Below are 27,650 nucleotides of genomic sequence, written 5' to 3'. Positions count from 1 at the left end.
AATGTGTGACCGCAACATGTGTGACATCTTCGTGTACTAATTTGGTAAGTATTCAAGTAGGTTCAACTTGCAAAAGGATTCGTTGGTTGAGTCCGCTTCTGACCTCCTCGTCGGTCTACGGCGTCTTAAAATCATTCAAAGTCAAAAGATACACTCTGAAGTCTACTTGTAATACCGCCTTTAATTCCTGTTATGTCCCTGAGCTCGGAATCGTCTCCAGACTCGAGCGCCACCACAGGTGAGCTTCATCTTCAATCTGGCGAGAGCGATTTACTTTACATTGATGCTTTCATGCTAAAAAGTTAAGGATGAGTCTCTCTCAGATTATCCTGATGATCCTCAGCTCAAAATTCGTATACCGAACCCAAAAATCTACATGGCACGCCAGTCAATGTGGGTAGGACACAGAGGCAAATTGAGGTTGGCATTTTTTTTGTTCATTCTTTTCTGTCTTCAACTCATTACAATGCTTTGAAGATGCGACTCATGTCGTGCTCGAAACTTAAAAGTGAAATTTTTTTTTGGTTTCTATCTTGATATATTTCCTAACAAACACATTCAGTGCGATAGAGTTCAGCCTGTCTGTAACCATTGCGCCTGGACTCCAGATAAGGACTGCAAATATACGCCTGTCCCGACACCGTCGCATAGGGGTGTTCCTCGGTGTCTATCCTGCCAGCAGCATAATCTAAAGGTCTGTTTTTGACGTTGGGCTCAAGTCATCATTCTCTGTAACTTTCTGGCTCTTAGTGTGATCGGGACTTGCCCGCTTGCAATCAGTGCAAACTGAGGAATAACGATCCCCAGTGTGTATACGCTTCTAAAAGACGAAAACAATCAGCTGTCGTCGACGGAAGTGTGCGGGCTAACCCGGACGGGCTCAAAGGCGAAGAACAAGAGCCTACGATTGGTTTACCCGCTGTTAATCCAGGATTGTCACAGGACCCACTCGAGGCTGGTGTCTCGACGCAACCTGACGCTAGGGCCGGGACTTCCAGTTCCAGCCATCCTCCGCGCGTCCATGATGCACCACCCCATACGATCCCGCCCGTCATTACAACCACTACCCTGGCAGTCGCTACTCCCCCTGCGAGGAAACTCAAGCCTTGGTTCCACTTATCCTATGTTCCCCTTTCGCCTACAATACGCAACAAAGTTTCAACCATCGACGCGTCGGTCATGCCAGACCGGTCCATATTTGAACTCAGACTCACCGACTTCCTGTCCACCCTAGTGCCAAAATTGGCAGAGACTGCCTGTCTCCCTACTTCGACTTATGCTGATATCAACTGCTCACTTTTGAGTGGTGAAGCTCACGGTCTCCCCCCGAATGTTCTCATGTGGGTAAACTGCCATCGATTGCTACCGGGCTCGACCCAAAAGTATCTCCTCCTCAAACCACGGGATTCCGATGTCCCAACCTCTCCGGTCGAAGAAGCGCAGCTTCTGCAGGAATATCAATTTCGTATCGACAGCGATACGACGGACATATCCCGCGGACAGGAAGGCAACATTTTTGACCGTTTGATTGTCCGTGAACAATTTTACGATGTGCTAGTATACGCACATCGTGATCATGCCACCTCGTTTGCAATGGTTGACGAAATTCAAGTCGAACTCGGTATTGTGAGTGTTTACCTGGACTTTAAAACTTGATCCTCACCTCATACCTACTTTCTAGAACGGCGTGAGCTGGCCAATGGCTGACATATTTGTGGGGTTATGTCCACGGTGTTCGTCTCGAAAAAGAACTCGAACGAATGATACAGTCATACAGGATATCTCAGCATGAATTTTGCCCACCTGAGTATATTTTGAGGAAGAATGCGATATCAACTTGGTCCTGTGTGTCGTTAGGACCACGGGTCATGAATCCGTTTTAAGTATTTAGTGGATAGGGATTATGACAAGGAACCGTACGGTACAGGACGACTGTAATGTGCATGTATACCTTACAATGGAAGCAAAGAACAATCTAGCAGTCACCCTCTCAACCTACCTTCGTTCCATTAATAGCGAAAGACGCCGCGAAACACCGTCTTCTGGTGGACTGTCTTTCACAGAATCTAGCCACCACTTTAGGCGCGCCTGGCTGTCCTTCAAACTCAGCCCCTGAGTTACGCTGCAGAACGAAGGAATGATGAGTCAGTTTGATTTTGACATCGAGCTATCGAAGCACGTACAACCCGCGTTCAGCCACGGCCTGATAGAGATCCTCCTTCGTCAGTGTTTTCAGAACATCATCATGTATCAACAGACGGTCGTCATTACTGATAAAGCGCAGATGCCGACGTATACGCCATAACCGTAGGAGATCTATACCGAATGTCGGTAGCCGCAGGATACTGCAAAAAATACCAATCAGAAAAATATTGGTCAGAAAAGGCTTTCGAAGGACTTGCCTGCACACCATAGTTGCTGAACCTGGCTCTCTCAGTGCCGTCAGAGGCAGTTTCCCATCTTGAGACTTGGCTTGCAAGGCCAGAAACAATGGACGTGCTGAGGATATGGTGGAAAGTGCTTTGAGAGCCTTCTTGCCCTCAATCCGTTCTCGTTGGGCGGGGAGCAGACATGTGGAGGGTAACATGAAAGGAGCGTAAATTGCAATGATAGGAATGACTTCTTCCAAGAGGACGGCGATGACAAGGAAAGGGATGACTCTTTGGAGCGGCATTAGAGAAATTTAGAGACGATTGAACCCTTAAACTCACTTGTTAATGTCTCGTCTTTGTGTTTCAATCAATCTACCCTCAAACCTAGTTATTGGAGCACCTCCACTGCTAGCCCGCTTCTTAATTGCCTTTATTTCTCCCTGGCGAGCGTAGATGAGTTTTGCACCTCGAAAATAAAATTTCTAGACGCACACTCGTTAGCCTGTGTGAACACGCAATGGTACGAAGTGAACAAGACCAACCGTGAGTTCCCATGTAGAATGTATGAGTTTCCGAAAGACGGTTGCGTCTGGAGAAGCGGGTTTGAGAATGCCAAGATCCTCAGCATGCTTAATATCTCGCTGTATGGTCATTTTAACACCATCATCTTCTTTCTTTGGGGGTTCTGGGGGCGAAGGCGAAGTGGCGACAGGTTTCCGGGACGATATTGGCGTGGGTTGTGGCGTTGGCTGCGAAGCTGATTCAATCCTCTTAGGAGCTGGATGAAGATCTATCTTGTGTTTTCTCTGAGGAAGAATTGGAGGGAAATCCTTTGCGGTTGACGAGGGCGTTGCGGAGGTTGAGGGTGTCGACACATAGCGGACACGGACAACTAACGATCTAAAGAGGAGATATTGATTCTTGACCCCAAATTTACAGTGTTGTTTAAGTGGGAATACCTGTGAAGAAACACATCGTGAATGGCGGTCCGGAGCATTGAGAGTTTTGCAAAGTCTGACGGTGAGCTGCACGAGGGCACCGCCGAATTCTGCAAAAATTTTGGCCATTTTCATGCCAAAAGCACTCAATTTCTGACCAAAACTGGCCCATATGCTTCTACAGAAAAAACACTACTTTAAAGTTTAAACCTCAGACAATTCTGTAAATGTTCAAAATACTATAGCCTACCACGTGAATTGACTCACAATACTACTCTGGTTTTCGACGTGCAGAGCACAAGGATATGCAACATTGGATAAAGCATGGTCTTCCCGTTTATTTGTGGGCTCAGCAATTTTTTTAAGGTTCCGTAGACTACATATGAGCTTGTATGTACAATTGTAACCACCAGAAGACAGAGGATACGAAATGAGAATCAAAATACAGCTCAGATCTTGTTGTGATAACAGCGTGAAGTACATTCCGGAATATAGGTCGAAATTTTAGATACATAGTAAAGTGTAAACGAGAACGTTAACATTAAATACAAGATTTCAAAGGCAGGGGAGTGAACGGTAGTGTAGCCAAACGAGTCACCAGAGGTCCCCAATAAGCGAGACGGCAGTGGACTGGCCATGGTTGTGAGCGGCGAGCAACATGCCGTCACCCCATTGATTCACCCTCGGACACTCTCCGAGACTTCTTACAGCCATCCTAAAATCTTCATAAAATCAGGTTAATGTTCCGAGCACTAGTAAAATACTCTAGTCAATTTTTTGATACGGCAAGTGGTGTGTGGAAGTGGTACTCGAAAATGTTGCATATCCCTACACAGAATAGTACACGGTCTAAACGTGGTAATAAAAATCAGCGAATTTGGCCCAGTTACTGTTGCCATCTCTCGCTTCAGCATTCCACCTTGGACTCTCCTAGAAATGCTCAGCCGAATCCAATTGCAAGGTCTTCGCATCAACATTCGTGTGTTCAAGGAATTATATTGCGCTCTCAAGCTGACGGAGATTTCTAACGTTTGCGTGATTGTTCGCGATACCATTGTACTTGTTTGCGGTAACCTCAGATACCGATACTAATAGCAGTTTGAACGTTCTGCCTTTGCTTGCTTTTATTTCTGCATGTTCAACATCACATTTCATCCAGGCTCTGTCGGTCCCTCCGAGCGTGCAGAACTTCTCAAGCAGAAGGGCGCCACGATATGGCTCACAGGGTTGAGCGCCAGTGGCAAGGTGAAATATTCACAATCGCTCAGCAATAATGTCGTATTGACGTCTTGGACTCGTCGTTTCAGTCTACGATTGCCTGTGCTCTAGAACAGCACCTTCTTCATCTGAAAAAACATGCCTACCGATTGGACGGAGACAATATCCGATTCGGTCTGTGCAAGGATCTCGGATTTGATGAAAAATCCAGGAACGAGAACATTCGGCGTATAGGGGAGGTAGGATCCTTCTTTTATTCACAAATCCTGTCGACCCAAGTCTGTTGCCCAGGTCTCCAAACTGTTCGCTGATTCAACATGCATCGCCATCACTGCATTCATTTCCCCGTATCAGAAAGACCGGGACGCTGCTCGGGAAATGCACATAAAGGCATCTCTTCCTTTCATCGAGGTCTTCGTCGACGCACCGCTGGAAGTCGTTGAGAAGCGTGATCCAAAGGGGCTTTATAAGAAGGCCAGGGCTGGAGAGATCAAAGGTTCGATATACGTATTCCCCGCGTCGTTATCATCAGCTCATTCTCTCGTCGTAACAGATTTTACTGGAATTTCTGCTCCCTACGAGGCGCCTGCAAACCCGGAAATTCATATCAACACCGCAGAGACAGAGGTGGCTGAGAGTGTCAAGATAATTACAAACTATCTGATTGAGAAGGGATACATATGACGTCCTGGCCCACTCAGGTACTCGTATAATATTAGTCTAAACCTTTCGGGAAATAAGTCCTGCAGAGACAAGCTACAGCGAAGACGTGTTGACCGAACCTCTGTTCCTCGAGTCTCGACCCCGTCTCTGAGCGTCGAGCTAATCGATTCAGAATATCTCGAAGTAAGAGCAGTGCGTGGAATACCGCGTAATGTACAAATATAGATGAGGTTACGTTCTCCGCGCCATTTGGTTCCCAAGTCCATAGGCAAATCGTCCACCACGTCCACGAGCACCACCTAATACCGGGGGAAATTGGTTAGAAAAGAGAAAGTTGTAGACTGAGTAAACAGGGTGCCAACCTCGAGCTCCTCTAGTACCTTCTCGCTTTCCTCTTCTCTCCTGCATCTGCTCCCCTCTCTTCTCTCCTTGCTTACCATCGTTACGGTCACCCCAATTGGCAGCACCACCCATTTTATGTTCCATGTTCTTCTCGTTTTGGTCAGCTATAGTGTTGATCTTTTCGGCAATCATGAGCGCAATCTGTTGTTGCCGCGAGACTTCGATGCGACGGAACACGATTACACCACCCGATTGATCCAGCGAAGCGGAAAGTTCCTCGTTCCAAACCATTTTGGAGACAATGGATGTTACTGTGCGGAGAGGGAGGTCGAACGTTCGCGAAAGTAATGAAAGAGAAAGGGTGATGTAATGAGATGCGTAGGTGAATAAATAGGTACGCAGGCCTTGCTCTTGTATCCGCCTACATAACGATCCTTTCATAAGGAAAAGCTTGAAAAGTCAGAGATCGATGTGCTTACCTGGCTAACATCTCTTTCACGCTGGCAGCTTCGGGCATCAGACTCCATATCTTGATGCTCTGGACGAGATCGCGACATTTTTCCCATTCACCGTCCTGTAACGCTTTGCTAGCTTGCATAATATGATCTCTCGTGCTCTCCGGCGGGCCAGTGAATATCTGTCGATCAGCAAAGTCCAGTAATCGTCGGAAAGGTTTCGATATCGCCTTTCTCTTCAGCTCCTCCGAATCGATGCTGGCGAGTAAAGGGATCTCCACGAGCATGCTAGACACCAAAAATGCGGCCTCTAACAACTCCGTGTTGATGTGCATGTGGAACGGAAGTTGACGCTGTTTCTCCGCCTTTTCCTGTTCAGGTGTTAGCGCCTGGAACCTTTGTTGATGAACACCTTGAGCCAACAGTTCTTTCACACGCTGAGTGGTGAAGATATCCTGGAGCATAGCCTGGGATTCTTTAATTAAACCCAGTCGAAACGCGCAAAGGCCGAGTTGTACAACAGTTCGGTTGTACAGAATCTGGGTGGCAACGTCTGCGGAATGGATGGACTCTTGGAGGTGAGACATCAAAAGCATGTCGCGGGCGGTGTGGAAGTCGTTATGGAAAGCGTAGTGATAGATATGGCTGAGCATGGCGCGAGTACGGAAAAGGGAGTGCCCTGACTTGTACAAGTAAACGCAGAGACCGTGAATGAGTTCCGATGTCGAGCCGTTGGAAGCGAGTGTAAGTGCTGGCTTGATATCAGAGGCGTCCGCCGCGTTTTCCAATGCCAAAACTACAGGATCAGGCTGAGAAAAATGAGTAACAGCGGTTAGATTTTCAGGAACAAAACGAACTTTGGAATAGATATGCTCAAGTCGCCGCATTACTACTCGACCGAGGGGTTCATCTTGTTTATTCGCCTCGTAGAATGCTTGGGCTCGGCAAATTGTACAATAGAGAACCTTTTCGTCCTTCAGTCTCTCCACATATTCCGTACCGTGAGGATCAATATTTTGAAGGCTGCGAGTGAACTCGTCGTCTAGTCGGTCGATAAAGCTTATTATACTCCCCCTAACACGAACAATACCGTCCTTTTCCGTGCCGGGGGAGCGTTCTACAAGTTCATCATAATCCTCAGTGATTTCTTGTATGGAATATGAGGAATCTGAAGCGACAATTGCAACAAGTTGATCGACTTCTCGTTGAGCAGATAACCATAGATCTATGGGCATGTAGTTGGCGGTAGAGGAATTATAGTCAAATCGCGAAGAAACGAGCGCCAGGAGGACCCTTATACGCTGGTAGGAGGTGACGGCAACCTTGAGAAGTTGTTCTAGGATCCGGATTTGCTCGGCTCGGTCGGTGTTCTGTGAAACAGTAAGCGGCTGCACAATTAGTAGCATAACACAACAATATCTGCGGACCTTTTTCCCTCGAGCTTCTTGCACAACTTGCAGACTTTTGAAGATACCTTCCGTAGTCAACAGCATCGTCTTACCATGTTTTCCAACAGCCTGAAAACCATCATCCCCAGTGTCAGCGGACACAGTTGTAGATGCTTTTGCTCCTGGTGCTGCAGTAATTTCCTTCGCAGTTGCAGCAGCATATTCCCGCTCAAATCCATCAGGATCCTTGACGGACATCTTGAATCAGTATTCAATGTTTCGCCAAAAATGACTGGGACTCACAGCTTGATATTTCGTAATATCTTGTTCATATTCTTTGGCTGTCTTGCGCACCTTCTGCTTCATGGCGGTTAGAGCCTTAGCATTGGTCGCGTTCATTTTCTTCTTTGCCTCCTTCTCCTTCGCAAGGGTGTTTGTAACAGAGGTCTCCAATGTCATGATGGTCTTTAGGTAAAATGGAGGTACGGGCTCGGACATGTTCTGTTGACGTTGGATCATTCTAGCGAGTTTATCGAATTCTAGTTTGTATTTCAGAGCTAAAGCAACATTTTGCAAGTTATAACAATACAGGAACTCACCATTCGATATTGCGACCCAGTCGTTGATTTTGAGAGCATTGTCCATGGCCTTTCCAGTTGCCTCCATCTCTGCCAACCTCTTTTCCTGTGCACTCATAATCCGCACGCCTGCACGACTCTCGTCATCGCCATCGCTCTCTTCGTCTTCCGAGTCGCTTTTCAAAAAAGGTGACTTTTTGGTTACTTTTGGTGCATCGCTATCATCATCACTTTCCTCCTCTTCAGAAGATGATGTATCGCTGGAATCTGAGCCAGCGGTTCGCAGAAATCGGGACATGGCTGGTTTTGCGGTGCTTGTCTTTGGGGGTGGGGCCTCGTCTCCGCTTGACATGAGTTCATCCTCGGACGAGTCAGTATCAGAGTCAGAGTCGCCTGCTTGCCTGAAAAATCTTGACATAGTGAGGTCGTTGACAGTGATGTGGTCCCGTCGCAGAAAAAGCCGTTGGTGGACACCAAACAAGGTCAAATACTTCAATATCAAGACCGTCACATTATTTTCAGACGGTGAGCATATTGAAAGTAGGCGACCGGGTACGACGTCGACATCTTCTGTGTGAACAAAGACAGTCTAGTAGCCAGGGCCATTCTAGACCAATATTTTTATAGGTACAACAAGTACAGGATATTTAAGTAGCACCTACAGCAGAGCCTAGGGCAGTGGGGTCTTATACACATAGCAAAAAGGAAAGCATGGAGATCGAGATGCAGATATCTGTAATAGGGCAGGAAAGGCAGAAAAATCGGTTTTTCATCTGGACCACGAGCGGCTTCTGGAGCGCCTGTGCTTGCTACGGGAGCGGTACCAACTGTGCTTCTTCCTGGGTTTAGTGTAGACAACAAGTTGGTTCGATCCATGACTGGACGGCACATGAACCATCCCTCCTGAAGTCACGTACTGGGTTTGAGGGTAGTAGTTATAACCCATGCTAGAACTCCGAGGGCGGACTGTGTATCCGCTGCCATAGCCGTTAGAATAGTAAGAGGATCCCATGACCATCGGCGCTGTGGTAGTCGGCACGTAGGGAGAGCTGCTCATGGCATATTGATTTGGATGAGATCCAGCATAACCGCCGTAGCTCAATGCAGAGCCGGGTATGCCTGTCGAACGACGGTATGAAGACGAACGCGAATGTGATCGGTAGCGGGAACGAGATCGACCCCGTCGGGAGGACATGATATCTGTGTCATAGGCGTATGGATCATAGTCGTCGTCATATGATCCTCGATGAGAGCCTCGAAGAGAACGGCCTCTGAAGTCGGCTTCATGTCGGTCACGACTCTGGAATGTCGATGAAGTCAGAGAAGGACACCAGGTCGGGTGACTACTTACCCAGTAATAAAGTTCGGAAGCAGTAGCTGCAGCTGCCTCGGCGGCTTCTTGTCGCGTGTAAGGATCCATGCCTCGAGGAGAGAATTGCAACAATCTAGTAGCTGCATGAGGTATTAGCGTGGTGTCCACGGGAGTGGAGAGAAAACATATACCTTCTGCGACAGCAAGCCCAATCATGCCCTCTCTTTGGCGCTCTCGATCGCCACTAAGTGGTTCGTACATGTTCGTGTTGTGGATCCATGTACGGTAGGCTTCGTAGGCTGCAGCGTGGCCGATTTCCTGTGGCAACATTTGCGCAAGGTCCCCCTAAAGGTTTTGTTATGTGCGAGGTGTTCCGATACCGTGACCGAGGCGACTTACCATTCCACCGTATGCGCGACTGTGCCAATGACGGGCTTCATGCACACCGACGCCAAGAGAGTCATAATCATGATAATTTCTCACTCTATTCCAAGCATGATCGAAGAGAGATCTACGAGTTGGGTTTCAGTGGTGGCTTGCCGGAAGTAGCACTGAGTACTGAACACTCACGTATCGGAGCTCGGAGCATGAGCACGATAAAAGTCAACCCCTCCCCCTATAGAACGAAACGGGTAAGAGATGAGAGTGCAAGCGGGGGGGGGGGGGGGGGTTACGTACACGACGATTGAGGGTGAAAAGTTGGGACTGGAGGAGCGCCGAATTGGAACTAGAACAGAGATTGAAGGGTGTCCGAACTCAAGATCAAACCAGTGGAAACATACTTGATTTGTACCCCAGGAAGTCGGGCTATACTGTTGGTAATGACTATGGGCCATGATGAGGGTACAGAGGAGAAGGGTAGCTGGTCGTGTTTGTGGCTTATAGGTTATTAATGGAGTAACGCGCTGCCGTTCGCCCAGCGTATTATTCGACGTCACGCGTACACGTGCTGAGCGCTGAGCTTCCATGTCCCTTGACTATTCTGTATTTGCCTCTTCAAGTTTCGACCCTAACGATTATGCCAATGCTATTCTTGCTGGAGAGCCTTATCTACCTTTAGATGGTCCCTCAACAACGATCGCCAAGAAATCCAAGTTGAATCCATCTGAAGCTTCTACAAAGTCTGAAGATATCTCTCTTGCCATCTCCAAGCTTTCAGTAGGAATAGATGACATTGCAAAGCAAATCAAAGCTCTCGTTACGTCCCACCATGAGCAGTTACTTTCACAGGCAGCCAACGCAAATCAACTTTCTGGTTCTCTCACTTCAGTACGAGCTGGTCTTACAGACCTGAACACGTCTGTGGACAAGTGAGGACCACTCAAACACATAAAAATTTTATATCTGACACGATATAATTCCAGGCTGCAACTCAAGATTCGGCTACCATATCAATCGTTGCAGGAGAATGTAGCCCGTTTACAAAGGTTCCAGCAAGCTTCCGACATTCTTCGTCGAACATCGCGTTTTGTGGTGCTGGCACGAAGACTCACGAGTCAGATGGCAGAAATAGAGACCTTGCCCCCAAGAGAATTGGAAATTGACGTGCCGCAACGAGGAAACGCCCAAAACGGGGACATCGAAGACGAAAAGGAGCGGACGATTGCCAAGGCTGCCCTAAGTATCGCAGAACTTGGTTCGTTGTTCGTTGATCCTTCTGCCCTTATGTATTAAACATATTCCTTTAAGTCGCGCTCCTCGATGGTCCCAAAGACGACAAGGATAATACCGAAAATGCACTGGAATCGGAAGAGCCGCTCAGCATACCATCGTTAACCAACACACCGTCCCTACGCTCAATAACCGCTGTCGTCGCATTCATACCGTTCTTAGAAGATTCACGCACAAAAGTAACGAACGAGATGGAGAACATGGTCTTGACCGGGTTAACTACTTTGGTAAAACACACGTCTTCAGAATACTTGTTACTGTAAGCTGAATACGGCACAGAACCAGTCTTTGCTTTCCTCATCGCTGCACACTGCTTATAATCTTCGAGTGTTGCCAAAACTCGTTCAAAACCTGATCACCGATCTCGCTCAGGCTGTGGAGGAGCGAATACGCAGTGCGTTCGATGCGAACAAAATATCACGCGATGCTTCAGGAAAAGGTTCATAGGTCTTTCCCTTTATTTTTGTCGCTCTCGCTGTTCTTGTGACTCGATTGGTATTGAATCATCATTTCCATAGATGCTGCCGCGAGCCCCTCCCAGACGCAGTCACCTACTCTATACAGATCTCGTGTCCGCACTGAACCGACAAATGTTACTGCTCCCCAGTGGAGTGCTGCGCTGTGGACAAGGTTGGAGAAAATGGTGGAAGAAATGACGGATTGTTGTAAAAAAGTAAGCCTTTAGAACCTATTTTGTTTGCCCTAGGATTTCTGGTCATCGCTCTTATCAATGACTCTGCAGCCTCATGCGATATCTGCATTCTCATCCATTTCCTTGACATAAATGGCACAGGACCTGTTCTGATGGACGTTATCTTAGGTTTATGCGCTCGAAAAGGTGCTCAAGATGAAAAGGGATACCAGTTCCCAAGCAAATTTTCTGGATGAAGCAATGAAGGTTAGTGTATCTTGGCTCCTGATGAAGATCTTAGCATTTTCTGATTCAACTCCAGCTTCTCGAAAACACCCCTAGCGCTACGTTTTGGACTTCGCTTAGTCGCTCCTTGGAGAAGACAACGCGTGATTCTGCGAGAGGTTCGCCAGAGGACGACGTTCAATCTCATCCACGTCTAACTTGAAACGTAGGATCGGCGTTTCTCCAACAGATCTTGAGCACAGGATATCCACGACTGCTTCGACTTTTCCACGAATTCTTCGCCAAAGTTGCCGTGTACACCGATACAGTCTATATTCACACTCACCAAAGGTACGCTCCGATCTGGGGTCCGTGATTACGTCTAACATCGGATTAGTCCAGAAACAATTCTAGTTCTGCATGCCTTGTCGATCTTTGAGTCCCAGTACCTGGCTCGTTCCTCCAACAAGCTTACCGAAGGAGTTGGGCAAGCATTCGCAGGGGGGTCCCGTTCCCCACCGGGAATGACGGAAGCTGTGAACGTTACGAGGACGTTTGCTAACGAGCTGGATACAGCAAAATTCGATCCTCTCTTGGTACGATCAGTGGCGAAAAGCGTTGCATCGAGTATAGATACGCTTCTAACGAGAACCGAAGGTCTGGTATGTTATTATCACACGAAAGCGTACCCTACCTTTCTCACGATGTCACTTCAGGTCGCTCGAGATCGATCTGTGCTGACGCTGGTCGGGCCCTCAGCCACACCTACACAGGTCTTGAATGGGTCGTTGGCTACATTCCTTCACCATTGTCATTTTAAGATAACCAAGCTCTTTGACGAGTACTCTGATGACATTTCCCAAATTCTCAAACCCAACACAGAGGTATTGGAATCATTCATTCCCGAAACGTGCTCTCATATTTCGTCTCAGAAATTGGATCAAGCATACCAGAAAATCGTAGACCCCATATTGACCGCCATTCGACGTGACCTCGGCAATATTATTGATCGAATACACCGAACAGACTTTGGAAGATCTGACCCCACTGCAGGGATGGGAGGAGCAAGCTTGTACATGAAAGACCTCGTCGACAAGCTTACCTTCATAAGGAACGAAATCTTGAGTAGATTATTAGTTGGTGAGGATGTACAGAAGTTGTACGTATCCCTCCTCATATTGATGCGTTCTCCTTTGATTGACTCTCGCAAAGTGTTGTGTCGATCGTCAAGTTTGTCCTGAAGATCTTTGTGATACATGTATCCATCACACGACCGTTGAGCGAAAGCGGCAAACTGCAGTTGACGAGCGATATGACTGAATTCGAATTCGCATTGAATGCATTCATGATTGACCCACAGACCAAACGTGGCGATAGTTTGGACAGCATTGGCGATGAGTATGTTGCACTGCGCGGGATGAGGTACTTTGTCTTTCACTCCACATAGAGGGCAAGACTCAAGTGGTTTTGTGCAGGCCTTTGTTGTTTTTGGATAATGCTCACCTTGCTTCGCCGGCGCATACTTCTGGGCTTCCACCGCTGATTGTCTTGAACCATATCCTCGTTCGATCTCCGTTGCCTTTACCCCATACGTATCACGGCTGGCAAGATGCAGAATACGTACGCTACGTGGACGAGCATTCGGAGCAACAGGTGTGGTCACTTGTGGAATCTGCATTAGACCGTTGGGAAAACATCGATGTTAGTGATGAGGTGAACTCGGACAAGGGAGAGGAATATGTCGAATTGGCGAGAAAAGTGTTGAAAAACTCGGCTAGATAAGATTAGATAATTAACGATAAAATTTTGAATGTGAGTCAGGGAAAGATTATGGCAAGTCTCCTCCTCCGTGGTAGAGGGGCTGCAGGACTCCTTCCTTGTCGTCTGTTTTCCTCCTCTATTACCTCAAGATATTCAGAAAAGGTCCAGAAACCTCCGCAACCACCGAAACCTATTGATGATTCTACTTCGGCATTGGACTACAAGAGGCTTCAACGAAATCGTCCTCCCCCTCTTCCTGCAATGGACCTTCCTCGTAATAGGACTGCAGAAGAAGCCGTGACGAATATTCTTTACAACACCCCACCACCCAGCTTGCAACCCTTCAAAAAGTTGGTGTTAGGTTGAGCGGAAAATAGCATTACTCACCCTGCCGTGTAGACACATTCTCAACTGTCTCGTTCAGAACGAGCCCGGTGTACTATCTCGCGTTTCTGGAATTCTTGCCGGAAGAGGCTTCAACATCGACTCTCTCGTTGTATGTCGAACTGAGATTCGGGATCTTTCTCGCATGTGTATTGTGTTGAGTGGGCAGGACGGTGTCGTTGAACAAGCTAGGAGACAGTTGGAGGATTTGGTGCGAAACAGGATATCATCTCTACAAACGCGGTTCTGACTTCTTCTCTATACAGGTTCCCGTTTGGGCAGTTTTAGATTACACGGATACGCGTACTATCACGCGTGAACTTCTACTTGTCAAGGTCTCCATCTTAGGTTCCGAGTACCTCGAAGAACAACTCGCTGGTGGTCCTACTCATGAACCTCGTCGAGAACTATCTCAGGACAAATTGGAACGTGAAACAGCCCTTGCCCACCAGTTCGAGAAAAGTGCTCATCCAGAGCAGTTTATTTCGGAAGCAGAGTCCCCGTCTTGTGCAACCTTGACGCCTTCTGAGGCACTCAGGTTAAAACATCAACATCTTCATTCCATCAACGTGCTGGCATCGCAATTTGGTGCTAAAATTGTTGACGTCAGTGAGAATAGTGTTATTGTCGAGCTCGCAGCGAAAACAAGCAGGGTGGAAGCCTTCCTCAGCTTGGTGAAACCTTTCGGGATCTTAGAGTCTGCAAGAACAGGTGAGCCCTCGTTTTATCCCCGACATTCGTGTTGATGACATCCGTCAAGGTCTGATGGCCATGCCTCGAACGCCTATCAGTGAGTCTGCTGAGGACGACCTGGTGGAAGACATTAGTGGACCTATTGACGCCAGCCTCCTTCCACCTGGCTAGACTACAATACTCGGCCCCTCTTGTGTGCAGCACAGGCTCAAACCTATACATCAGTAGTATGTTGTAGACGAAAACGGAGAGAAAAACCACTATATTTCATGTAAAGAAACGATTGCGAGCAACTACATCTATATACACCACTACTGTGTCTTATTCTTGCTCCGAACCGTGTACATGCCAATCGATGCCCAATATGTAAATGATTGTGAGTAACAAAATGCAGGTGAAATGTAACAAACACAAGACAACGAGATGACAATCAAATACCAGAATACCTGTCGAATACCTTAAAGTTGATGCTATCTATTTGAAAGCGCCGAGTTTATCTCGTCTACCCACTTCGTAGCCTCCTGTGCATTACGAGAAGCGTAGTGGTAGTTTTTCAGCGACTGTAAGGCGAGATCAGAAGTAGTACAGAGGAGACGCGACACGTCTCACCGTCAGAATAACGAACTCTCGCTCCCCTTTGGCTTCTACGCTTGACAGAAGAATACGAGTTTCCCTGTCCCTGTCCTTCCCATTTCCGGGAATCTTATCTTTCTCAGGCCGTAGCCAAAACTCCGACTTGAGTGTCACATTCTCCGGCATCTTTTCACGCATCTTGACGCACATGAGCCGACGGTTTGTCAGAATCAGCTCCCGAATTTTGGGCTTCATTTGTGCACTCGCGATGGGGAGTAGTCTACTGGCACGTCGGCGCATTGAACGTGCTTCCAGTGATGAACGCAAGACAATTTGCTCATCTTCAGGTAGGTGGAGGAGGAAGTGACTAGACAAAACAAAGTAAGAAACACGTGCAGTGAGGGGTGAAGTGCATAACCAACAGGTCAATCTTCGGGCCATGTCCCTGTATGGGTGTCATTGCCTTGCTTCTCCCTCTTTCATGCTCGGTAATTGAGTCATGAGTTAGACGGCTTGTTGGCTGTTTCAATGCCTGCATCGCTTGCGTTACCCTCGCGACAGCTTCATCGTGAGGTGTGGGAGGGCCCGACGTTGGAGATTCTGAATTCACTCTCTGTTCAGTACTTCGAGAGTGCTGTGAAATAATCACAGTCGAACCATCCGGTAAAGTCGCCTCCATGCTTCTGACTTCTCCGGAAGTCCCAATAGAGAGATCTACCGGTGAACTCTGCGGGCTCGAGAACACGTCTGGTCTCATTATCACCTGCTTCGGAGAAACATCCGCGCCGGCAACCCAATCAATGCTGTCGCTCTCTTCGGTAGGTTGTAGCACGTCATCCCAAGTAGCACCAACATCTTCCCAATTCTTGTCCGTGTTTTGGGCGAGTGGATGTTTTCGTTCCACAAGACCTGCTTCCAACGGGGGCACAGGTAAAATCCAGAGAGCTTCCCAATCGATTCCCGCCAAGAATGGATGGGAATGGATAGCAGACACGTCGTTCTCCTCACCGTTTTCACCAGCACCGAGCCGTCTTCGGGGATCACGAATCTATGGCGGGAGTGAGCGAGCTGGAAAGACCAAACAGGAAACGGAGGATCCCACGAGCAATTGCTGTACCAGATCTTTTGCCTGTTTATCAAAAGATTCTGGGAAAGAATAGTCCATTCGCTTGACCTTCTGTAGGATCAGATACTCCGATAATCCTGAGAACGTGAAGCGACCAGCGATCATCTGGTACAGGATGCATCCTAGGGCCCACCAGTCGGAGCTATACGCTAATATGAGAGGAATGAACAAAGAAGACCAAGAGGCGTTCGATTGACCTTCTGCTGGTTTCGTTTGCTTCTAATAACTCCGGCGCGACGTATTGAGCAGTCCCCACAAATTTCTCGGCCTCAACTAAGGGAATAAAGGATTGAGAATTTAGTCCACGGAAGGTGAGAACAGCACACCCACCTGTGTGGTCAAGAATCTTCGCAGTTCCAAAATCCGTGATCTTAACACGCCAGTGATCGTCTAATAACAGATTCTCCGGCTTCACATCCCTTGGAAGGTTAGCTTGGTAAAAAAATCCAATGTAAGACTGCAATTCGAGTTTCACCTATGGATAACACCCTTATCGTGTATGAACGCAAGTGCATCAACGATCTGTGCGGTATAGAACTGAGAGCATCGCGTAGAGAGAGATCCGAGCCTTGATATTAGAGACTGCATCTCGCCATTGGTAGCTAGGTCGATCACAAAATCTACAAAGACCTGAGCCACAGGTTCCGACCAATCCACCAGGACTACTCACATAGACTCCATTGATCCTGAAAAGCATAATACAAGCGCACTACACCCGGATGACCGACCGCCAACCTCATAAGAGCAGCTTTCTCCACGAGCGCAACCGACATCTTCTGTTTCCGCACCAGATACCCCTTGTCGATAACCTTTATAGCAAACTTCTGACCTGTCCGGTTAAGGGTTGCGCTAACGACCTAGCGAGATGAAGAGCAGGTTATTGAGAGCTGAATCCAAAAGAGAACAAAAGATAATGATCGCACAGTCGAATATGAACCCTCCCCAATTGTTTCTCCGACATTGAAGTCACCAAGTGTTAGGGTGTTTCCTCCTCGTGATTTCGACCGCGTTTTCGAGGCAGCCCGACTTTTGGGTGAATCATTCGCGATAGGAAGTTCTTTTGGAATATAAGCTGGCGGCCGTGAAGGGCTTCGTGACTGCGGGGAAGTAAAGGTGCGGTCTGGACGTGGTGGAGGAGTGGACAGGAGTCCTTGATTGCTGTCATCACCAGAGTCAGAGCTCGATGTAGATATAACAGAGGCATTTCGGCTCAAGGCTGCCAAAGAATTATAGGATTCATTTGGAGAAGGGTTTGTTACGTCGACTTTGAGCATGTAGTTTGCCGACTTAATCTTGAGAACTGCCCAAAAATTGAGGTACAAAAATACACCCGAATCTTTATTCTACCCCACGCAGATTCTCACGATCCTGAATGTGGGATGGATCCATGCGACTACGTATGATTTGACGGTTGCAGGCCAGTGGATTTATGCTAGATCCTAGGTATACAGATAGTCGATATGCATGCGATAAAAATACGTATAACAATTCGAAGGAAGGGGGAGCAGTTTTAGATGCGGGGGGATCGAGATTAGCGATAGCAACGACAAGCAAGGGAGGAACGAAACCGGGGTACTTTGGAAAAGAAAAGAGACAGCAAAGTCGACAAAAGAGCAATAATACATCAGGAAAGCAGTAAGACAATAGCGAGAAGTAAGCAGATGCAAAAGAAGGGAAGTTTCAGTTCGCCCGCACTTTCCAAGGCTGAACGGTGACTTCTCCAAAGGTGGCAGGTGGCTTCCATGTTCCGCCTGGTCTTCTTTGACTCGAATGAACAGGAGGGGCGTATGTTGATCGCGATGAAGGAACTTCAAGGGTCTCTGAGGCGGGCGAATGAGTTTGAGGGGGAGGTGACTGAAGTTCCGCGGGAATCAGAGATGGTTGATGGCTAGATGCAGCGCCGTCCAAGTCGATGTACCGGCTTAAGTCATCTTCGTATTCTGTAGAGTGCGAAGAAAGGGGATTCGAAGGCGTACGCATATCGTTGAGGGCGACGGTGTTATCGTCAATTCCAGTATGGAAGTTATCGTTTGGCATGTACTCTGTCAACACGTCTGCCCATTCAGCATAGGAAAACATGCTCAAATCGATGTTGACATCTCCGACAGAGATATCGAGTGTTGCACCCATGTCCAACATATCGGGGTTGACATTGTTCAGGTGAAAGATGGACGGATCACCGGAGCTGGTGAGGAGAGCCTGCAGGGATTCGTCAAACATCGCTACACCATCGGCATTCCATGAATTCTGAGGAGGAGGAATGTCAAGGGTTAAGTAACCCGGCTATTACAATGTAAAATTAGTAATTTTAGAAAAGTGCAATGCAAAGACATTACCTGAGACGACAATCGTTCGGAGGAGTCTTCCCATAACGTAGGAGCAGGTTCAGACATAATATTCAATGCAGTGCTGTCTCCTTCGGACGGAAGCGTCCATGAAGTATTCAGTCGAGGAGACATTAGTGGTTGGGTGATTTCATTCGCGTTCTGGGTTCCAGCAGGAGGCAATTCGAGGGGAGATAGTTGGAGGGTCAAGGCCTGCCGGCTGTCTCCACCGGAAGTTGTGGTATCGCAGGGTGAATCAGCTGCGCAAAGAGGAGGGGAAGGCCCAGGGTCAGCGTCAGAATCACGAGGTGACTGGGAAGAGGATAAGGGTAGATGAAGTTGTGAAGTGAGTTGGGAAAGTAGAGAGGTTGGAGGAGGGGTTGAATGGTTGAGAAGAAGTGCCGCAGTGGGAAGAGGTATTGCTGGAGGAATGGGCGATGGGTTGACCGACTGAGCTCGAGAACTTGAGGCCACTGCTTCCGTTGCACGTTGCCTATAGCGTTCTTCTCTATCTCTCTGCTTCTTCAACTGCTTCTGGCGTTCCTTCTCCTCCTTCTTCATAGGTTGAAATCGATAGTCAGGATAGAGCATAGTGTGTTCGTGTTTCTTAGCTTCGGCACGACGTTCGTATTCTGCCTTACGTTCAGGATCTAGAATGCTCCATAAATATGAAATCTCTTTGGAAATCTGCGCCTGCGTTCTACGAGGCAACTCTGGGTGAAGTTCCTCCTCTTGAGCGAGTGCACGAGCGATATCTGAACGAAAAAGGATCCACGCGTTTGGTGGACGCTTAACCTTGCCATTAGAGCGCTCTGCAGGCATGGCAATGGTAGAATAAAGGATGGTCTGGAAGGTGCAGGAAAGAGGGAGCGACAAAGATGAACAACTTCTTGTGAAGACCGTGAGCGAAGCAAAAGATTAAGTCACAGTGGTTGATGCCGGTGGGCGTCGCACGAGCTCGTGGTGTGACACTGCTAATGTAATCAGTCACAGGCGTGCCAACGGTATGGAGCGTTATGGAGGAGCACTTTCATTCTGACAGCTTTTTATGTTTTCTTCATCGAGCAGCTTGAACTAAGAGTGATGATCGATGATCATGAGTTCCAGGCTCAAGCTTAAGCGAGATGCATAAATGCGTTTTCTGCTACAGCAGTCTAAGCTGCGCATGCAGGGATCAGTTTCCTGATGGACGGACCGTTCCTACACCATACGACATCCACAAAACCCTGGACATTTGATTTATATATACCATATAAATACATACACAAAACCCACACCATGTAAGTAATAGTACAAGTCGAGGTAACCGAGACCGATGAAGCAAGCCATGGGACGAAGCGACAAGTGCAAAAATACAGTGATCAACGATGGTAACGACCTTGTGCATGTACAGGCAACGTAAAAGAAATAAGAGCATGACTGGCCGACGCCGAGATAGAAGTACATAGGAGAGATGAAAACCGGGGAAGTTTCGGACTGGAAGAGCTGGAAGGCAATCAGTTGAGCCCTGGTAGAGAAGACGATTCAGCCCGCGAGAATGAACCGCACCTCGTCTAACAGCCTATTCCTCTTTAATAGCCACCTCCTTGATAGCCACCATAGCCGCCGCCGCCGCCGCCAGTATAGCCGCCATAACCTGAACGAGAGGTCAGCAAGATATTCTTATAGAAGTCCGAAGGAGAACAGGGGGAACGACACTCTACCTCCACTAGAGTAACCTCCGCTGTAGCCTAAGAGAAAGAGTCAACGACCAGCAGAAACAAGATGAGATCAAGTTCACCACCTCCACCTCCACCTCCACCGCTATAACCTGAATTATAGCCTAAAAAGAATCAGTGATTAGCAAGACGAAATGACATGAGTTTCACCGCTTCCACCGCCTGCATTGTAACCTAATCAAAAGAGTCGATGACCAGTAACTACGAGAAGAGAGTAAACTCACCACCCCCACCCCCACCTCCAGGACCTTGGCGTGCGTTTGCTAGATTGACTTTGATCCTGCGACCGTCAAGGTCACTTTCGTGCATGTTCGCGATGGCGAGGTTCGCTTCCTCTGGGGAGCCGAAGGTGACGAACCCAAATCCTCGAGAACGACCCGTGTCTCGGTCGCGCATCACGACGGCCTATGATTGACGAAGATGGAAAGGTTAGCTTCAGAGTTGCCCCAAGAGTGACGAAAACGGGGAAGAGTAATAAAGGAGATATAAATATTAGCTCACATCAGTAACCATACCATGCTCGTTGAAAGCCTAAATTGGGGAAAATAGCGACTCTATCATCAGAAAAACCTGATAAAGATTTGCTCTCGTCACAAAATTTATACTGACAGCTCTCAGCGATTCATCGGTCGTATTCCAGCTCAAGTTACTGGAAGAGACGGAATTAATGTCAAGAACTAAGTAGATGCATAACCGAAGGTGTTGGGGAAATGGACAACAAAGACTGACCCAACGTATATTTTAGCAGTCGAAGACATGGTTCCAGTCAAATTGCAAAGAATGACACAGTACCCAAAACCGAGACTCGTAACAGGACCACGATGGTTGGGAAGAAGGGATGAGTCTTCTTGTGATTGGTCATCCGCTATTTTATACAGCATGACCGGCAAAACCCGGCCGTCCTAAACTAGCCAACAACCCAAAACAATCGTGTAAACGAGAGCGAATGTATGCAGAAAAATGTCTATCGTGATTAAAAAGAGGGCATAATACATGGTCAAATCGTAACAGTCGTAAATGAGCTAACAAGATCAACTCTGGGCTTTCTTCTTCTCCTTCTTCTCCTTCTTCTTGCTCTTATTCTCGGATTCACCAACAACGCTGCTCTCATGAGTAGAACTCTCCCCTCGGCCCTCATCGCCAGAGACCCGAGGAGAGCCACCGTCCCGCTTCAGTCCTGGTATAATCGAGGACACGGAGCCTTGTCGGCGTGTTGATATCGAAATTCTTTTGGCTAGTCTTTGGAAGTTCTGTGAAGAAATGCGTTTTCGCTTTGGCTCTGCATCCGGGTCAGGTGTTCCGCTCCGTGGGGGAGTTGGCGTGGCTTCAAACGTAACTGCTTGCGACGGAGGAGAAGCGGGGGTTGCTGGAAAGACCACATTGGGCGGCGTAGGGAAGGCGACTGGACTTGAAGTGGGTTCCAACCCATCAGGTGCCTCTGATGCAACGCCCGCCACGGAGGTGGATTCCTTGGCAGATGTTGCGTTCCGCGACTCTTCAGGCGGTTTGGAGGACGGGAAAGCGACGACAGGGATAGTTTGGGCTGGAATGTCCTGCTTTAATAGTGGAGGTGAAGACGGCCCACTGTCAGGATGCGTTGGTTCCAATACAGGCTGATCAGCCACTGCCTTTGTCTCGTCAATAGAAGCCGATCCGAGGTGGTATCCCTCAGGTTTTGAATGAATTGATACCGCCTGATCTTCGCTTGCAGAGACTTGATCCGCCCACATTGAGGCAAATACTCCGTCAAGCGCAAGGAGTTCCTTGTGATTACCCCGTTCTACGATTTGCCCATCTTTGAGAACCAAAATACTATAAGAATATGTCAACTCTTCTTCGCTATATACGCATGATGGAATACCACTTGACACTCACATGTCAGCGCTTGCGATCGTCTGTCACACACAAGAATGTCAATGAACTGATGATAGTTAAAAATGCGACGATAACTTACCGAGAGACGGTGAGCGATGGAAAGCGAAGAACGTCCTAGCATCAAATTCTGGAGAGCTTTTTGTATGTCTTTCTCGGTGGAAGTATCTAAAGCACTGAATTCGCCGTTAGTGTGGCCTGGAAGGATAGAACCGTTTTTTACAAACCTAGTAGCTTCATCCAGCAATAATATGGGGGGGTTCTTTAGCAATGTCCTCGCAATTGATATACGTTGTTTTTCCCCTCCACTGAGTCTTACACCCCGTTCTCCGACAGCAGTGTGATAACCTGAAGTAAGTGAGTACGGCTTGAACAATAAGCAAGTTGGTTATGTACCATCAGGGAAGCACATGATACGATCATGCATCTGTGCAGACTTAGCAGCAATTTCGATCTCTTCCTGAGAGGCACCGAACTTCCCATATGCTATGTTGTATGCAATACTGGTGTTGAACAATACAGAATCTTGTGGAACAACGCCAATAGCCTGCCTAAGGCTCTTCTGAGTGACCTCACTAAAGCAGGTTTAGATCGGATATTTTTGACTGAGTGAAACAAGACGAACCGAATATCCTTCCCGTCAATCAAAATCCTCCCTTGACCCTCAGCAAGATCATAGAATCGGAAAAGTACCCGAAATATGGTGGACTTTCCAGAACCAGATTCTCCCACAAGGGCAACAGAAGAGCCTTTTGGAACTTTGAATGACACGCCGTTCAATGCCGCGGTGTGACCATCATATGAAAAGCTGACATTGTCTGGAAGACAAGATGACGTAAATGAACCACTCGACACAAACAGCTGCCGGACTTACCAAACTCAATCTCTCCATCTTCAACAGCCAAATCAGGTGCGTTAGGTATATCGTTCACTTCCGTGGGCTCATTCAGCAACTTGAGGAGTTTCTCGGTATCGATAAGAGATTGGTTGACAGATCGATAAACGTATCCGAGCTGGTTAAGCGGCGTATACAGCTATTTCATCGGTGAGGGAAACACATATACGTCGGATAAACTGAAACGAACCTGCCCAAGGTATGCGATGAAAATGACAAAATAACTGGAGCCCAGCTCCTCTGCAATAACCTGTCGAGCCACAATAATAGAGCCTACGAGTAGTCCGAAGGTCTCAAGTCGACGTTAATAGCGAAGACAAGGGAGTCCAAGTACTGAATACTCACAATGATGAAGTTCTGAACCAGATTCAGCAGGTTGAGGGAAACTATCAAGTCCGAGAGAACATATTAGTATACTGCTATCGATGCAAGCTACACTGCAGGACGTACTAATGACCCGGTATTCCAAAGTCTGGTATTCACGAAGAGCATCCTGGTATCTGGCAGCCTCATAGTCCTCCCCGCCGAAATATTTGACAGTCTCATAATTGAGTAGGCAATCAGTATGAATTCCCCGCGTAATCTAGCCAACGCTGTGAGTGAAATCCTGATTCCGATATTAGGACAGGCGTACGACGTCTCGTTCATTCATTTGACGCCTGATTCTTGTGCGCAATTGTGTAAGCACGACACTTGCTGATACTATGGAAGATAAATCAACATCAACACGGGGAATAGACGGTTTCATACCATACGCAAACATGACAACGAAGATGACCAATCCAAGAGTCCACTCAAACGTGACACACAATGCAACCAAAGCGACAGCGATATCGAGAAAAGTCGGTAAGATATTAAACAAGAGTAACTTGTCGCAGGATGGTAAATATAGACAGTCCACGTCGCTTAGAGGAAAGGAAACGGACCTCAAAGGTATGATTAATTGCAGCACCACGGTCTAGGACACGAAGAATTTCGCCAGTCTTGCGACGTGTATGGAAAGCAAACGAAAGATTGAGGAGGTGATTAAAAGATAAAAGGGACATCTCTGTAATGTTAGAGATCAGTGATCAATTCTAGTATCACAGAAAGGGTGCACACACCTCGATCGGAATACTGCATGACAGGTGCCCAAAGAGCCTGCGAGGCAGCTCTTAGTTTGAATGGACAGATTGAGAGACAAAAGATACGAACCTCCCGCAACGCGGCCAACCCTCCGCTTCCTTGAAGGAACCGTATAACCACGAACGATGCTAGAACCCCCCAAATGGGTCTGGAGGAGGAGCCTTGCAATATTCTGACCAATTCACCGAACACAAAGGGCTGTGCGAGATTGACGACTCGGCCAATTGCAACAATGCAGACACACAAGAACTGAAATGATGTCAGAAACACCGAAAGGGAAATGCAAAGCATCCTAACCGCAATAAACTGCAAAGCATTGTTCTTCTTGGGCCATAGATAAGGAGTGAGCCTAGTGAGTCTCCGCCAAAGCTCTTTCCAAGAAGGCTCGAGAGTTATCTCGGGCTTATCCTCATGCTAGTAGAGATAAAGTAACTATCCGAGCGAGCATTGAGTGAAAGAGTTGGTACCTTGCCATGCGAGGGTGTGGGTGTGGGTGTCCGAGTGGAAGGGGCTGTTTGCGAATAGACTGATCGAGTAGAACGGAACGTCCCGTACTTGTTCTGCTCGGGTGATGGAACGGCCAGCAAACCGGTCGAAGGTTGAGCGGTCGGGGCATGAAGCAATGATGGGACGCCGACATCTTCTTCAGTATTCGATTCGACCGGCAAATACGTGGTGCGTGGAATGGAAAGAATGAATAACAAAGGTAAGAGAAGGACGAGTCGTAAGAGGGGGAACACTAAGTGAAGTAATTGTTCGATAGGCAAGCTAGAAAGCGACCCGGCTAGAAAGAGAAACTTTAGAATGATCTCCGTCAACATATAACTGTGTCAGACCTTTGCGAGCGTCGAGCGCCAGTAAGATAACTAGAGCAACATCGGCAACGGCTGATAGAGTAATAGCAAGCTTAAGTCTCCGTAGATCCCAAATCTCCACACCATGTACGTCCTTCCAGGAACCTAACACCGCCAGACCGGAAAACGCGATGAGGCCCGCGAGAGAGTTAATTTGGAGTCCAGTTTCGGCGTGCCATTTCTTGCGAATGACGGCAAATATAACAAAAGTAAGGCCGTCAAAGAAGTAGAGAAAGGCTGTTAAAGATAAGAAGAGTATAATGAAAGCTCTACGAGGAACTCTCTGAGCTACAACTATAGGTGTGATTGGAGAAGGGGTAGGTGGTGGTGATGGACCCAGTGGCAAAAGAGAGACTGCTGCTAAGAGCACAGGGATTGGCGAGACGAGCCTGAGGAAGAAAATGGGGAACGACGGAGTCGAAAGCGCCATTTTTTCCGCAGAACGGTTCCCTAAGAACCTGGGAGAAGAACTAGGAAGAGAACCTTGACGTTGTAACTAAGCCTTTTTGACTTTGTCTTTTGTTTGTCTTTTATTTACCCTTCGCGTATTCTTATTCTGGAGCGCCTCGCATCGTGACCATCCTCATGCAAGTCGCGTGTATACTGCTTATCATTCCTAAACACACTGATCTTGGTATACATACTCCCGTCACTGCTCAACCGCGTCTGTACTGCTGACGACTTTCCGTTGACTCTATCAACTCATTCTATAGATTGAACTTGACCAACTGCTCTCCACTTGCTCGATCGACTTTGAGTAGTCGTTTCGAGAGGCACGTAAAATACGGCTTCATGTGGTTCGACGCCAATGCTATACTACCACTGGTGCTAGCCTTCGTTGACAGAAGCTCCTTAACCTTGTTTAGTGGCAGTGATAGCTGGGGAGAAGTCAGGAGAGCGAGTAACAGGTGTGCGGTGAGAATTTGATGTGGAGAGGGCTGCGAAGGTACTTCACCCGCAGCCGAAGATGCAGATGTTGTGGGAGAGGAGGGGCTTAGCGCCATGGAAGAGAGGGATTGAAGATGGGCGCTAGATCCAAGGTCAACAACCCGCACGGAGAGAGAATCAGGACGTACATTGTCGATTTAGCTTCGATAGCTGAACTCCTCCTTGGAAGGGTAATGTCACCCAAGGCATTGCAAGCCCATATTTTTGCCTGGCTATAACGGTTACACCAATAAATGGGAAATAACAGATATTCGCAACGCACTACAGTACGTTCAATTTCCATATTGATTCGTATTTTAGGCTTCTTCGGACCAGGCGTTTGTGTGGGCGTTGCCTCCAATTCCCCGGCTGACGGAGGTATCGGTTTATCTGCGCCTTCGGTACTTGAAGGATGTTGTTGATTGTTGGCTTCCACTTCCATTGTCATTTCAGAAACGTGGTCCAAAAGTGGTGATCTAACCGCTGGAGATGGTTTTCTCAGGATCTCTTCCTCTTTGGAGTCGTCAAGCGAGGGAGAAGGTAGAGCGGGAAGAGGAGCAGGACTTGCAAGCGACAGAATCGACTGTTCACCAAACTCTGCTACTTCATCAAGAAGGTTGTCTGAAAATCGCGGTGTCCGAGTGCTTGAGGATGACGCGGTCCAGAAAGTATCCTCATCGAGATCCGTAGCAGGTATTTTGTTCGGTAACCAAATTTTCCTCGATGGGGGTTTGTGGGTTTCAGGGCTGAGTTTCGTTCCATTTTTGAGATTTCTCTGAGCGAATAAAGCCTCTTTCTTGAGTCATAGTCAATTGGGGACATGAAAGCCAGCAACTGAAGACTCACTCGTTTCTCATGGTCAGCTATCCTTAGCCGCAGGACCTGTATACTTTGCTCTTCTTCCTCAACACTCGGTGCTAGTGAAGGTGCTTCAGCAGTCTCGGTCTGTGACTAAGATCAGCCGCGTTATTCCATCGTATGGCGTCCATACCTCTTTCAGCGTTTCAATGAGAGCCTTTATACGTTCACGCACGGCTTCTAGCTGTTCCAGAATGGCAGAAGCTTGAGAATGTGCACTCGACATAGGACGAACCTGCTGGCTAGAATTGAGGACATCTCAGCTAAATTTTGAAGGTCGAGGTGATTAAAAGAGCCACTCGCTATCGTTCTATGCACTTCAAAGCCGCTCGAGCATAGACTTCTGGAAGTAGTTCCTTCGGTTTGTACTGACCTTCTTTCCGAAGCTGAGGTTTCCGCAAGGGTGTGGCACCATGGAATTCGACGCGTGAGATTTCCAATGTTGAAGGGGCGCGAACAACGTCCTTCTCCTGAGGAGGAGGAGCGCTTGAAATGTTAGAGACTGAGAATAGACCAAGTTCTGACGGGTCGATATCGCGAATTAAGTCACCTAGTTTGGTGAACAATAATGCGTGAGTAAATGGGCCTGGTAAAACTCGGTTTATTGATCGTGTTATCGAACAAATAGACCTAGTACCGGCATCAAGACGAGCGATGCAGGCATTTAAGGATGATGAGGACATGGGAGTTGATGTGAAAGCTTTTGAATGTTGACATAAACCGGCTTGAACTACTGCTCTTCGGTCT

At 47.7% G+C, this 27,650-nt stretch overlaps 12 protein-coding genes across 12 annotated transcripts; 4 read left to right on the top strand and 8 right to left on the bottom strand.

Annotated features, from left to right (window-relative positions):
- Positions 1 to 49: 49 nt before the first annotated feature.
- E1B28_009937 (uncharacterized protein) lies at positions 50 to 1,792 on the top strand (the record flags this gene model as incomplete). The annotated part of the gene is made up of 6 exons (XM_043154867.1): positions 50 to 238; positions 303 to 420; positions 478 to 508; positions 563 to 694; positions 751 to 1,626; positions 1,682 to 1,792. Exons 1-6 carry the CDS (start codon positions 193 to 195, stop codon positions 1,790 to 1,792), a joined length of 1,314 nt encoding a protein of 437 aa, XP_043007325.1. The 5' UTR covers positions 50 to 192.
- A 203-nt stretch (positions 1,793 to 1,995) lies between these two features.
- E1B28_009936 (uncharacterized protein) lies at positions 1,996 to 3,403 on the bottom strand (the record flags this gene model as incomplete). Its single annotated transcript, XM_043154866.1, has 6 exons — positions 3,332 to 3,403; positions 2,915 to 3,272; positions 2,712 to 2,854; positions 2,403 to 2,660; positions 2,184 to 2,345; positions 1,996 to 2,122 (listed from the first exon to the last, which is right to left on the bottom strand). The coding sequence occupies exons 1-6, from the start codon at positions 3,367 to 3,369 to the stop codon at positions 1,996 to 1,998; spliced, it is 1,086 nt and encodes a 361-aa protein (XP_043007324.1). The 5' UTR covers positions 3,370 to 3,403.
- Positions 3,404 to 4,210: 807 nt separating this feature from the next.
- MET14 (Adenylyl-sulfate kinase) lies at positions 4,211 to 5,212 on the top strand (the record flags this gene model as incomplete). Its single annotated transcript, XM_043154865.1, has 4 exons — positions 4,211 to 4,555; positions 4,618 to 4,767; positions 4,820 to 5,024; positions 5,082 to 5,212. Exons 1-4 carry the CDS (start codon positions 4,445 to 4,447, stop codon positions 5,210 to 5,212), a joined length of 597 nt encoding a protein of 198 aa, XP_043007323.1. The 5' UTR covers positions 4,211 to 4,444.
- A 210-nt stretch (positions 5,213 to 5,422) lies between these two features.
- Positions 5,423 to 8,372, bottom strand: E1B28_009934 (uncharacterized protein; the record flags this gene model as incomplete). Its single annotated transcript, XM_043154864.1, has 7 exons — positions 5,423 to 5,490; positions 5,554 to 5,954; positions 6,013 to 6,797; positions 6,846 to 7,358; positions 7,416 to 7,622; positions 7,680 to 7,915; positions 7,976 to 8,372. 7 exons carry the CDS (start codon positions 8,370 to 8,372, stop codon positions 5,423 to 5,425), a joined length of 2,607 nt encoding a protein of 868 aa, XP_043007322.1.
- A 351-nt stretch (positions 8,373 to 8,723) lies between these two features.
- E1B28_009933 (uncharacterized protein) lies at positions 8,724 to 10,102 on the bottom strand (the record flags this gene model as incomplete). Its single annotated transcript, XM_043154863.1, has 7 exons — positions 8,724 to 9,254; positions 9,306 to 9,406; positions 9,458 to 9,611; positions 9,666 to 9,777; positions 9,837 to 9,882; positions 9,945 to 9,993; positions 10,049 to 10,102. 7 exons carry the CDS (start codon positions 10,100 to 10,102, stop codon positions 8,724 to 8,726), a joined length of 1,047 nt encoding a protein of 348 aa, XP_043007321.1.
- Positions 10,103 to 10,232: 130 nt separating this feature from the next.
- E1B28_009932 (uncharacterized protein) lies at positions 10,233 to 13,575 on the top strand (the record flags this gene model as incomplete). The annotated part of the gene is made up of 13 exons (XM_043154862.1): positions 10,233 to 10,576; positions 10,631 to 10,902; positions 10,956 to 11,164; positions 11,217 to 11,376; positions 11,456 to 11,610; positions 11,758 to 11,835; positions 11,891 to 11,972; positions 12,024 to 12,144; positions 12,191 to 12,455; positions 12,510 to 12,677; positions 12,726 to 12,952; positions 13,006 to 13,215; positions 13,269 to 13,575. 13 exons carry the CDS (start codon positions 10,233 to 10,235, stop codon positions 13,573 to 13,575), a joined length of 2,598 nt encoding a protein of 865 aa, XP_043007320.1.
- Positions 13,576 to 13,623: 48 nt separating this feature from the next.
- E1B28_009931 (uncharacterized protein) lies at positions 13,624 to 14,802 on the top strand (the record flags this gene model as incomplete). The annotated part of the gene is made up of 4 exons (XM_043154861.1): positions 13,624 to 13,904; positions 13,954 to 14,149; positions 14,205 to 14,649; positions 14,699 to 14,802. 4 exons carry the CDS (start codon positions 13,624 to 13,626, stop codon positions 14,800 to 14,802), a joined length of 1,026 nt encoding a protein of 341 aa, XP_043007319.1.
- Positions 14,803 to 14,961: 159 nt separating this feature from the next.
- On the bottom strand, positions 14,962 to 17,628 carry E1B28_009930 (uncharacterized protein). The gene is made up of 9 exons (XM_043154860.1): positions 17,254 to 17,628; positions 17,001 to 17,187; positions 16,806 to 16,950; positions 16,661 to 16,749; positions 16,528 to 16,603; positions 16,307 to 16,472; positions 15,627 to 16,252; positions 15,241 to 15,571; positions 14,962 to 15,191 (listed from the first exon to the last, which is right to left on the bottom strand). Exons 1-9 carry the CDS (start codon positions 17,602 to 17,604, stop codon positions 15,102 to 15,104), a joined length of 2,061 nt encoding a protein of 686 aa, XP_043007318.1. The 5' UTR covers positions 17,605 to 17,628; the 3' UTR covers positions 14,962 to 15,101.
- Positions 17,629 to 18,010: 382 nt separating this feature from the next.
- On the bottom strand, positions 18,011 to 19,476 carry E1B28_009929 (uncharacterized protein; the record flags this gene model as incomplete). The annotated part of the gene is made up of 2 exons (XM_043154859.1): positions 18,011 to 18,613; positions 18,667 to 19,476. 2 exons carry the CDS (start codon positions 19,474 to 19,476, stop codon positions 18,011 to 18,013), a joined length of 1,413 nt encoding a protein of 470 aa, XP_043007317.1.
- Positions 19,477 to 19,869: 393 nt separating this feature from the next.
- On the bottom strand, positions 19,870 to 21,253 carry E1B28_009928 (uncharacterized protein; the record flags this gene model as incomplete). The annotated part of the gene is made up of 6 exons (XM_043154858.1): positions 19,870 to 20,290; positions 20,358 to 20,546; positions 20,597 to 20,777; positions 20,874 to 20,903; positions 20,982 to 21,021; positions 21,102 to 21,253. 5 exons carry the CDS (start codon positions 21,251 to 21,253, stop codon positions 20,494 to 20,496), a joined length of 456 nt encoding a protein of 151 aa, XP_043007316.1. The 3' UTR covers positions 19,870 to 20,290; positions 20,358 to 20,493.
- A 150-nt stretch (positions 21,254 to 21,403) lies between these two features.
- On the bottom strand, positions 21,404 to 25,548 carry E1B28_009927 (uncharacterized protein; the record flags this gene model as incomplete). Its single annotated transcript, XM_043154857.1, has 18 exons — positions 21,404 to 22,184; positions 22,248 to 22,267; positions 22,327 to 22,420; positions 22,472 to 22,592; positions 22,641 to 22,819; positions 22,870 to 23,062; positions 23,119 to 23,278; positions 23,330 to 23,431; positions 23,485 to 23,525; positions 23,590 to 23,722; positions 23,774 to 23,841; positions 23,890 to 24,007; positions 24,066 to 24,187; positions 24,243 to 24,279; positions 24,334 to 24,513; positions 24,562 to 24,678; positions 24,732 to 25,048; positions 25,101 to 25,548. The coding sequence occupies 18 exons, from the start codon at positions 25,546 to 25,548 to the stop codon at positions 21,404 to 21,406; spliced, it is 3,231 nt and encodes a 1,076-aa protein (XP_043007315.1).
- Positions 25,549 to 25,683: 135 nt separating this feature from the next.
- Positions 25,684 to 27,605, bottom strand: E1B28_009926 (uncharacterized protein). Its single transcript, XM_043154856.1, has 6 exons — positions 27,207 to 27,605; positions 27,037 to 27,145; positions 26,892 to 26,990; positions 26,329 to 26,820; positions 26,195 to 26,274; positions 25,684 to 26,147 (listed from the first exon to the last, which is right to left on the bottom strand). The coding sequence occupies exons 1-6, from the start codon at positions 27,584 to 27,586 to the stop codon at positions 25,826 to 25,828; spliced, it is 1,482 nt and encodes a 493-aa protein (XP_043007314.1). The 5' UTR covers positions 27,587 to 27,605; the 3' UTR covers positions 25,684 to 25,825.
- Between the last annotated feature and the right edge of the window lie 45 nt (positions 27,606 to 27,650).

Source organism: Marasmius oreades, chromosome 6, assembly GCF_018924745.1.
Source record: "Marasmius oreades isolate 03SP1 chromosome 6, whole genome shotgun sequence".
NCBI lineage: Eukaryota > Fungi > Basidiomycota > Agaricomycetes > Agaricales > Marasmiaceae > Marasmius > Marasmius oreades.
Note: the sequence above shows the minus strand (reverse complement) of the source record. Positions and strands in the feature narration are given on the sequence as shown.